This window comes from Haliotis rubra, unplaced genomic scaffold (assembly GCF_003918875.1).
Source record: "Haliotis rubra isolate DU_JTF1 unplaced genomic scaffold, ASM391887v1 Scf688, whole genome shotgun sequence".
Classification (NCBI taxonomy): Eukaryota; Metazoa; Mollusca; class Gastropoda; order Lepetellida; family Haliotidae; genus Haliotis; species Haliotis rubra.
This window is the reverse complement of record NW_025767399.1, coordinates 200,816-212,856: the sequence shown is the minus strand read 5'-3', so window position 1 is coordinate 212,856 and position 12,041 is coordinate 200,816. Positions and strand designations below refer to the sequence as shown.

The 12,041-nt window shown below is 37.1% G+C and overlaps 1 protein-coding gene across 1 annotated transcript in view; it reads left to right on the top strand.

Moving 5' to 3' along the window:
• Positions 1-11,509, top strand: part of LOC124258229 (RNA-binding protein 42-like) — a 51,089-nt gene extending 39,580 nt beyond the window's left edge. The window contains exon 5 of the mRNA XM_046692293.1: positions 10,338-11,509. Coding sequence (XP_046548249.1) covers positions 10,338-10,450 — 113 coding nt within the window. The 3' untranslated portion in view covers positions 10,451-11,509. The remainder of the gene's footprint in view (positions 1-10,337) is intronic.
• The last annotated feature ends 532 nt before the right edge of the window (positions 11,510-12,041 follow it).

The window sequence follows — 12,041 nt, the reverse complement described above, 5'->3', positions numbered from 1 at the left end:
TTCGATATCACCAGATACAATGAGTAACCTGTCGCACAAGCCAGGCAGACTGAGAATGACATTTCTACCAATGATATCATCCAGCTGATGATTTCTGAGTTACCTGTGGCATCTTAGTAGCTTCATATGCTTGTCAGGACAGGTAGTTACCACCACCCCTATGTAGTTGTCGCCATACCCTTTACATGACTAGATTTGAACAGAGATGTTGGTGTAGGTAGTTGTGGACACTGGCTCCCGGCCCGGGATATGCCAAGAGTGACTGAAGGAAAACAGTTCACTTCCCTGTCCATAACAATGAAATTTGTTCATTGTTCAGAAAGGATAGTGTTTGTATATGGCTAATAAAATCAATATTAATCGAATAGTGCAAGCAAGATTGACTTGATTCAAAGTCAAACAGTTTAGTGAAAGTTATTTTCATAGTTGGTTTGGTTTTTTTTGGTCTGTTTGGGGGGTTGTTGTTGGGGGTTTTTTTGGGGGGGAAGGATTAAGAGGGGGGGTTTAGACATGTTTGCTGTGTTACCTTTGATTTGTTTTATTCATTAATGTAGATTTACTGATTAGAAATGTTCCTTTCTAGAAAAACCAAATTCAGTTTTTCAGATCAATGTAATTTCTGTTAGGATATGCAAAGCTATCTAGATCAGTTGCACTTTGCTTTTTTGCTGCTATGTGGATTGATCTGTTTGAATGATGGTTTTCTTACCATTATGGCCTCAAAGTGGAGACAGTGGTCTGTGTGCAGACAGTGCCAGGGACAAGGAACACCAGGAATATCAGTCAGTGTTGTTCAGGGTTGTCAATAGAGAGAGGGAAATTGCTTAACTTGAAAAAATAGCTGTATTTACCCGGATAATGCAGTTAAAGAATAACGAAACACAGCAACTCTTGCAGTCTTAATTTGCAACCTTGTTTGACTTTAAAAATGGTTAGTTTCAAAGTGGAAAGTAATCAGATATTCTGATGACAAACAGACTTCTATACCTGTATGACATTTTGGAAAGGTCCTAACATGGATGTCTGTCAGTTCACAGGAACTGTAGATCCCAGATTTCATTATCATGACATTATCACTCAGTTTAGTCACATTTAGTGTGTGAACATATCAAGATCATATAGTTAAATATATGCAAGTCATTGAAGGAATCAAGTTAGTACATTAATTAGTAATACAAACCTGTATAACGAAACATCAATGTGGAGTACATATTTTCAATATTGAAAAACATCAATGTGTAGTAGCTTAAAGAACAAATAAACTTTGTTTTTTTTTACTCTTTTAACTATTACATATGAAAGATTTGTGGTCAGTCTTATGCGGAATACCAAATTCATTCTTTAAAAACTTGTGGTTAATTAGTACTGAGCGATTAAAAGTTGCTGAAAAGTCACCTGCTTCACTCTCGCCCGCGAACGAAACCACAGACAGGTTACGTAACTCTGTCGTCAGAGCACTGCAGTGACGTCATATGAGGAAGGATTTTCAGTTAGTTGTATAGAAAGTGTGTAGCAAGCTCGTCATTTTGATGATTTCTCGACATCAACGAAGACATGCCAAATAATTGCGTTGTCGTCAATTGCTCCTAGAGGTCGGGCGATGGTGTCGCCATGCACAGATTTCCACAGGACCCCGCAGTTCGTGCAAAATGGGTTATGTTTGTGTGAGCGGCGGCGCTGTGGAAGCCTGAAACGATATCTTACTTGTGTTCAGATCGCTTCACGGAAGTTAAAGAATCAAAACTACTTACTAGTCGTAGTAAAATATGTATATGATTGATGACCATAAAGATTTTCCATGACACAACTTGTAACATAACAATTTCTGCCTCAGAAGCGAGGTTGTGGTCGAAGTAACAATAATACTGTAAGTACATGTAGTATTATATTGACACCCACCTCGCTTCCACGAGAGAAATTGTTATGTTATACGCTATGTCATGCAAAATCCTATTGGCCATCAATCAAATACATATTTTACAACCAGTAGAAAGTAGTTTTGATTTTGTTACTCGGTGAAAACATACCTAAATAGCATTTATACTCAGACTGGCGGATGTTCACAATAGGGCGCCGCCAGTTTTGAAAATCGTGAAGTCACGGGCTAAAGTCTGTTAGAATTAATGAGATTATGGTTTGTTTTCATCAAGTTAGAAAATCAAAACTACTTTCTACTCGTAGTTTAATATGTATTTGAATCATAACCAAAAGCATTTTGCATGACACAACTTATAACATAACGATTTCTTCCACGGAAGCGAGGTGGGGGGTCGAAGTGACAATACTGCGCGACAAATTTCTTGCTACATTCACATAGTTAACGTGCACTCACCAGTATGTAGATACTAGTCAATGTACGTCTTTATATTTGGTCTTATAATCCTAATTAGTTTATTATCATACTTGTATGCATTTTGAAACTAAATAAAAAGCAGACGATCTGCTGATACTTATAGTGCATTTATAACAGGACTGTAATATCTAGACATTTTATAGTTTGCCAATGTGAATCATAATTCGCACACAAGCCCTAGTGTATGTCTCATTACACTTCACAGCGAAAACAACGATTCTGTTGAATGCTACGACAAATGAATAAAAACAAAATGCAAATATTAAAATTAACAATGTCAGGCTATTACCTTGTTCGAGGAATGTATCCATCAATATCCACAAAAACGAGTGATATGCCATTTATCTGCAGCTGTTCCAAGTAATGTGTCTTTTAACAGTCTACGAAAAAGTGATATATCGTTTCAGGTATGTCACATTGGTGTATAGTCTCATTGGTCACCCAAGATAGCACACCTGGCAACTGATTGCATAATGTCCGCCATTCTTTAAAAACAGTAATTTAGTGAATTTAATAATGAGCAATCAATCACTGTATTGGCGGTTAATCCTTTGAAGGAAGGACGTTGTTTTTTACGCAGACACAGACACGACAGTGTGTATTCAGTATAGATTAGAAAATCAAATGGGTGTCTGTCAAATGGGAGATAACCATCTACATACATAAACACTACCTTTTGACAAATCCGCTGTGTAAGATAAAAGTAATTAATCAATCAGCGTGTTATCGGTTAATCCTTTGATCGATGTTTATAATGTTGAATATTTACTCCAGACACAAAAAATGCCAAATGGGAACCTTTGTCGGGTAATCTAAGTGGTGTTACCACTAATTATACTTGTTATAAATTCATTAACTGACCATCAAGTGAATGATGACAAATAACGTGTAGGTTTATACCACCTAACACGGGTTACAACGAGGGAGTATTCCTTGCTGTATTGCATGCAATTTTAATTGCATGTGAAAATTTATTCGGCCGACACTGTTTTGAGAATACAAACAGAACTTCATTGTTGCATAAGAAATACATATAAGCATTTGCTGTGTGCTAAAACTGTATGTACCTATTTACCTAAGTAAAATTTCAGATTCTTCTAGCAATGGTTGTTTAGTTTACGGATTCAAATAAATCAAATGTCAATTTTTAATATCATACGTAATTGACGTCATATTTTTACATGACATGATTAAATATCAAGGTAAAAAAAACAGAAATGGGATCAATTTGGATCAGTCATTATACAAATAAGGCCTAACGACACCAAGCGATTTTGACAGAATCGTCTATGAAAACAAGTTGTAACTCGGAAACTATGCAAAGCAGGAGACAAAATTATATGACAGTAGATTGTGAGAACATATAGCTTTCATTTTCCACAACAGTTGTCACGATTTCAGGTTTACACACCCTTGTAAACAAGATAATTTACCCCCTGAAATGTAGATGAATACTGCATCGGCCCTCATATCTATTCCTCATATGACATCAAAGAGACTTCCCCACTCTGATTGGTTGAAATTTCGTTCGCGGGTGAAAAATGTGCATTGTTGTCAAAAAGGTCGATTTAAGTTGATTAAAGATCAAAGTGAGTAGTTTTAATGGCGGGGTTTCATTTATAGCGATGCCAGTTAGTGATTTATGTATTTGTACCCCCCTAGAGTATATGTGATCTTTAAGCAAAGTCAGCCCATGGACATAATAAATGTACTTTTAATTCACATTTTTTTAAATGTTTTATTGGCTTTCCTAATTATGTCTGTATTATCAATGTAATGTTTCGATCAAATGGTGGATCAACTAAGGACTATATAGAATACCTGGAAGTTAAATACATTGTACACTAAACACAACAGAACCGAAATGTTAATGTTATCTGATCACAGGGACCTTCACTAGGTTCATGTTAAAGGCTCCCAGAGATATGGAGCAGGTCAGCACTACAATTATGCTGACATGATTATAATCAATAATCAAGTTTAATTTTCTACTTTTACGCAAGCAATCTACCTCTAAAGTCCCATATGTACATTGGAGAGGCAGTCATGAGGTATGATTAGTGAGTGTGTGTTAATGGAGGCTCTTTAGCTAGGAAATGGAATCAGTGGGAATGTAGGATGGTCCCTATATTGGGGTAGTGGTAGGCGGAATGACTGAATGGTTGCCAGCTTTTTACAGGGACCCCTTCTATAGGTATCATTAGAACAAGAGTGCGTCTGAAAGAAATGATAAGATTAGGGTGTGAGGAGTAGGGAGATAGGTTTGTGAAGACCAGATGGCAGCAATCTGGAGGAGCATTGCCAGCGCATGTGTGTCAGGGGGGATGTGCTTCTTCTGTCGGCCTTCGTTGTGTTGGGGGAGTTTTACCAGGGACCTTAAGTTTGATTAAAATAACATCTCGGTTTTCTTGGCTACTGGTGCTGTGTTTGAAATCAGGTTAATGGACTTGAGAACATTCCCTGTTGGTAGGCCACATTTAACAGCCATTTCAATGAAATTGAGATTGCAAGTTTCAGATATTTGTTTTTTGTCAATCACCATCACCACATACACCAACAGGGGGAAAAATAAAACACCTTAGATAAAGGTTGTATTGGCTGACTAGATGTGTTACTGGAATGTTGAATCCGTCTAATCTTGGCATGCTCACCATGCTCCTGATGATCAAGAGTGCAATGTTAACATGACTTCAACATTTGAAATTCATTGTATTCAGGGCCAGTTCGAAAATCATAATGTATTCGGCACCCTTAGAAATGTTAACATCATCCTTTCTGACAGTGAAAATAGAGGAAATTGTACTTTCACACAAATAAATGTGACCAATAGAAGTGCCCCAATATTTGGCATAGCCTCCAGAAATTTAAAACATTTGTCTCAATGAAAAGGAAAGGGGCAATCTTTCTGTATTGCAGCTCTTTATTATCTAGCCTTGTTGAAATTATATGTTATTAAATGATGGATGAAATATATTGTTCGTGTTGGCATCCATAGGTTACACCTAGACATCTTTATGATTGCCAATTGGGACACTTAATAATTTTAGTGAGTAAGTTTAGTCTTACGCCGCTTTTAGCAATATTCCAGCAATATCACAGCGGGGAATGCCAGAAAAGGGCTTCACACATTATACCCGTGTGGGGAATCAAACCTGGATCTTCGGGGTGACTAGCAAACGCTTTAACCATTACGCTACCCCACCACCCCCACTTAGTGGGTACAAGTCTATTCCTGGAGCTGTGCAAACCCTTCATCCTGGTCATTGAAAGAGAAATTCTGTTCAATGTTCATTTCTTAGCCCAAATAATTAGCCCACTGAGACTTAGTGATGATCTGATTCAGTAAAATACCCTTGAAAGCAATGGTGTTACATGAATGATTATTGTGGAAAGGTTATATTAGCAAGTTGTGGCTGAACTAGGATCCTGACAACAAGTCATCACAAATTTACCTGTGACAATACCATGGATGATGAACTTAACAATGCAGCATGAAATTATAATTCAACCTAACTGAATGCTCTGTCCTGGTTGTTATTGTGCTGCCTGCATCACAACATCTCCTCAGAATACACAGGACAATAAATCTGAAACTTCACAAGCTTGTTCACATCAATGATGATATCCTACTTTGTCAAATTTGTCCAAAGTGTGTTTGTTCCTCCTTGAGCAAAGAATATTATATTGAATCTCTAAATAAATTTAAACTCAAGAAGCAATGTAAGGAAACAGTTTCATCAATTAATGAATAGTAGCGAAACTAAAACATGTAGAAGACTCATTAGTCAATAAATCAGTGGTGTTTGATCTCACCTACATTTAAAATATTCAGAAAATTGTATTTGTATTGTACTCTTGTGTCATGGTGCAGTGTGATATGGCAGATGCAGAAAGTTGGTTCGATCACTCCATCTCTACTGGGTGACCTCTCACGTGAGCTGACCACACCTTCATAACAATGTTCAAACAAAACAGGCAACAAAAAATACTACGATCAAGACGATCGAGGATACTTACTGTTGAGACACGCTCATGAGTGTGTTGTTTATATTGCAGTTTTACAAGTCAGGTAACTACACTGGTTGTATATATCTTGATTTAACAAACATAACAATAAGAAACATTTTTTCCAAGATTAATTTGATGTTTCATTTTTTATGAGTATGAATTAGTCCCTCATCAGTAATCACAGATGCAAACCAGATTGATCAATTGTATCAATCACTCCAGCACTATAGCTATCCTGTAACCTTTGTATTACTGACCTTCGAAAGAATCTATTGAAATGAATCAATATGATAAACTTTCTCATGAATTTCTTGAATGACTGAATAACATGATGAACAGGTATAGGTAACTTCAACTGAAAATATTTAAGAATTCATACCAACTGGGCAAAATACATCAGGTAAAATTATCTTATAGTTGGTCAATACAGGTTATTTATGTTAAGGGCATTTGGATTGTAGATGAATGTATAAGGCTTCTAAATTACTGTCAATTTGGATGTTGAATGAAGATGCATGAGGTCAGCAAAGAAGTCAAGTTTCTTCTGATGATGGGCTAGGCAATTAGGAAAAAATAAATACTTTCCTGGCCATGATAGTATGTGCCTCATAAGAGTGTTCTCTGGTATGCATTCTTTACTTCGTGAAAAGCAAGTAACTTTTTATTCATAAGGACTGTTTATTTTTTTAACACTGTTGAAGCAAATGCATATTTGGGCGAGTTAAACCTTGACATTTAGGGGGTTTTAGCCCAAATAGCTATTCTAAGTCCCAAATGTGTGTTTAAGTTCTGAGATGTTATGAGTAATATTGTAGCTAACATCCCACCCACACTTAACAGCCAAGGCCTCTCACACTGGCCATTGTTGGAGTAAATGCACGCTCTGGGAGAACCACTTCCTGAGGAAATGGACAGCACTGGCCGACAACACATACACAATCAGCCCCGTAAACTATTGTACAATCATCGCAGTCAACCTGTGAGCTTCGTAATTCACTATCAAAGGGCATGATGGGATAGAGTGGGGGTTGTGGAGAGAGGATTATTGACGGATAAAAGTGGTATAATTTGAAGTAGGTGTCTAGAATCAAGGGGATACCGGCTGCTATTTTTGATCAGTTGTGCTTCATTTGTTTCGCTGCATTAGCGGTGATCTTCTGTCTGAAACATTGAATCACGTGTGAATAGTTACAAGATCTATTCATTCTTTCTAATTTTTGTGGTTCTGATCTGTAAAATGAATTTTATTGATGTCATTGAATTTGCTCATTTCTTAAGAACGTTGGTAAATTGGACTGTGATGACAGTGTTGCCTGTAGATGAAACTTGTTAGAAGTCACCTTGGAGCAGGATCTCTTTCTGAATCATGAGTGACCTATGTATACAGTCAAGATCTCATTGCCATTTTCATTTTTCTGCAGACATTTTTTAGTCTTATTCATCTATTGGTATTAGTGTTTGAATACCTGTGTATAACAAATGACAACATTCTTTTGATTTCAGAAGTAGGTCACTGTGACCTGCTTTGAGGGAGTTGCAAAATTTATTTCTTTGCCATCTAACTTTGGGAGGATTTAGTGTACAGTAGTTCAATGAAACCTGGTACATGTCATGTCTTGGGTGAGGGGGCAGAAAAAGTTGGAAGTGACCTATGTGTAAGGTCAAAGTCAGAGTTGAGGTGATTTGCAGTGTACGAAATAGTTTCCAATAGTTTCCTATGTTTTGAACATTTTTATCAGGCCATAATCTTGCATGATTTATAAGTGTATCATATTTTAACAAGTGAGAGAGATAGAGAGAAAGTGATGAAAATTCACTAGCCAGTCGGGCTAGTGACAGTGGAGATTTACTGACTCAACTGGATGTTTACTAGCCATGGGCTAGCGGGCTACTTCGCACACTGGTAATTTGTGAAGTGATTTTGCAATTATCTCTTAATGTTGTTTTATGCAGATATATGTTTATGTATATATATAGAACATGTTGCATTCAGCCTTGTTTACAATACAAAATACAATTACCAACAGAAACAAGTGGAGTGGTGATTCCAACTCTGCTACAATAAGTAAAGTCCAGCAGGTGTATCCTACTGTAAATACCGTCGACACAGATGTTTTTTAAATGTTGCACATGTAGTGGTTAAATATTTTGAATAATTAGTGGTGACAACCATATATATATATAGACCTCCTCCAATGATAAAAGAGCTCTATATATTACTGTTTTAAGATATTGACATGTCCAGGTGAGCTACAATGCAGTGACTCAGTAACATTAAGAATTACTTGTGAGAAAGGATGAATTAAGGATTATTTAGCTTGAGGGAATTAATGGAAGTTGAATGTTCAGTATGAAGACTTACAACTTACTAAATGAATTCACTCAGAACACATACTATGCAATTCCTCGTTGGCCTAAGGTTAATTTCAATATTTTATTCAGTTTTCTTGGCTTATTTTCATTTTTGATGATGTTGCTATAGTGATTGAAACATGCACTGTGCTTACAGTTGTCACTTGTTTTTCATTACAAAGAAAACTTTCAAGCAGATTTATTGAAATCCACTCAAACCTTGTAATTGTCCTCGAAAAGGACGCCACCACATTGACTTGTACCGACATGAGAGTTAGTGCTCAGTGTATGGCAGTTTGACAGAAAGACAGAAAGAGTGACATTCCTGACCAGCTACAATCAATTTGCATGTATTATAGTAAACTTGCTTTTGGCAATATGGGTAAAATCAACAGCTATTCATATGGTCGTGTGAGCGAGAGAGAGCATGATTGTCACAGTAATGTGTGGGAGTAGTTAAGTCTCATTCAACAGGAAATTGACCAGAAATATGATGAATACCTTGCTGACTTCTAATTTGATATATTAGTGAATAATTTAAAGGGCACGTTATTTACTCTGCTTTTAGTAATGCGGAAGACAGACTTATGACAGGCTATCAAAGCCTGATAGTAAGACAGACTTCTGCCAAAGTTGTGCTTTCAATCAGAATATACATCACAGTGTACACTCATGAACACAGCTCCCATGTCTAAGTCTCCTACTGCATCGTATCGTAGCCTGGGTCCCGTTCCACAAAGCTTTCGTAGAACTAGTAGGGGTGGGTATTGCAGGGAATTTTCATATTGTGATATATTGCGATACGAAAGCATGTATTACGATATGTATTGCAATATATTGCAAGAAGTTTTTTTTAACAAAAAACTAATTATAGTCGAGTTAATGCTTGATTTATAAAGCAAAAACACAACAAAATCACAATGCTTGATTAGGCTTTAATAAAAACTTTTAATCATGACAAAATAAAAATGTAAATAATGTTTGGCACAAATGAAACAAGGAAAGGAACAATTTAAAAACGGAAATATCCGAAGATTTCCGAGTGTTATGAAGTTTTCCGATTGCATGTTAAAATACCGGTTTTCAATCAGCGTATCGCAATACGTATCGTTTTCATGTCTAAACCGGTTATATTGCGCCGGGTTATTGCGCAGCCCTAAGAACTAAGATGATCGTAACTCCCATACTTTAACATAGACTTACGACTGTTGTAGCGCTACGATCGCTGTGTGGAACGGGGCCCAGAATGTTTAACTTCTTGTGACAGTTAATGGGACAGGTTGATAGTGTCAAAGTTTGGCAGTGGGTTGGGACAGCACTCCTCTGCTAATATGATACATCACTTGGTTAGGGTTATATTGTAGTACAAAGATTTGGGAAATTCACACCAAATTCTTGAAATTCCACCAAAATAACTAATCATTTGTGGTGAGTAATGTTTTGCTATGAAGGTAATAAAGTCACCAAGTCTCGTACGGAAAAGAAATTCTGATTTTATGAGTGTGTATTACATTATGCAAATAACTGTGATAAAGTTGAATTGAGTGCCATTACACACAATGAATTGCTTGAACCTTGCCCTTTGACCAGTGTGACAGTAACATGTATATTTGTGTTCTTGTAGGTAAGTATGTGGGGAACCGGCCCATCAAGCTGAGGAAGAGTTCATGGAAGGACAGGCAGATCGATGTCGTGAGGAAGAAGGACAAAGAGAAGAAGAGATTAGGACTGAGATGAGACGTGCTGAACTTACACATCATTCAGGGTGGACATTTGTGTTATTCAGGGGAGGGGCAGGATTTTAATGGACATCATGCATGGGAAGGGACAGTCATGGCAATCAGAGGATTCCATGTGTATATTGAGAGGAAGGGTTAACAGCTGTGCCAGGACAGTAATGCCATTCAGTGGAGCTTAGCCATACTTCAGGGAAATGACATGGGGTCTTTTTTGAAGGAGGAATTGGACATCATTGACAGTGTCATGAATATCATTCTTGAGAGGTTAGTTTGTGCATTGCAGTGCCATATGGCTACATGTCGACGCTGGTGAGACACATTGTGTGTAGGTGAGATTGTCATTTCAGAGGAATAGGGTTTTATACTAGGTCTTGAAATCAAGAAATAAGCAGATGTTTTGTTTTAACATTAAATAAGTTCAAAATAATATATAGACATGAAGGCCAGATGTGATTATTTCAGAGAGCAAACCACTTTGTTTCAAATCATGAACACTGCTGATCCATGGTGCTTAGGCAGGATTTTCATTCCTGATGCTTAAAAAGCAGGGAATGCATTTTACTGGAGCCTAACAATTTAAATATACGATGTTTCTTTCAGGTGTGATATGTGTCAAAATACCATGCAAGCAAACTCAGTTTCTCATATCAGTCATGGAAGCTGATGGACTTGCTGTATCCCATATTTGACTTAGATGTAGGTGTTATGAACAAGGACATGTTGTTAATTATAGGCAACTTATTTATTATTGAGGTGGTGTTTGGTGTATCTTGTAACATCCTTGTCAAGCAGGTAATGGTTAGTTTGGTAAACAATGATGCAGAGATGCCAACCCTTACGCTTTAGGCGTAATTATTACGATTTTGACCATTAAATTATGCCATTACACTTAATCTGCGAAAATTACGCTTTTCTACTCGTTTTTTGAAAATCAGTTAAGTGGATTAATTTTCACAGGGAAGTGTTTCGTAACGCACAGGTGCAGGGGTGCAGAAATGGCCTCGCACCGATAGGAATCGCTTACTCTTAGCATCGCACTCATTCCAATTAACTTGCAAGGAATTAAAGTATGTTGAGTCACATGACCAACAATTTTCGATGTATGGAGATTCATAATGATTGGTCACATGTGTTTCTGTCTAGAATCTTCCTTTCGTGAAAACGTGTACCATGTTGAAGCGATCGGCAGACAAGTATTACACTTTTTAGGTCCAAATTACACTTTTTGACCTCTAGTATTACACTTAGGCCCCAAATAGGGTTGGCATCTCTGAATGATGAAGGTGTTACAGTACAACGCGGAAACAGTTTGCTCAATTCCAATTAAGACGTTGCTTATGTATCATGTTTTGTCCATGTTTATATCATGTGAGTAGCACATCTTCAACTACTGGATGCAGGATGATGCTTAAAGGATCTAATATTGCAGTGCAACAAGTCTGTGGTCTTCTTTTTCACAATACAAAATCACCGTTGTACCACAGTGGCTCTGCCTATGTCATTGTTGAAATATGTTCGTTGGAAACTCATTCTATGAAATTTCAATTGTTGCATTTGTCCAACAGATAGTTCGTTATGTTACCCTTTTC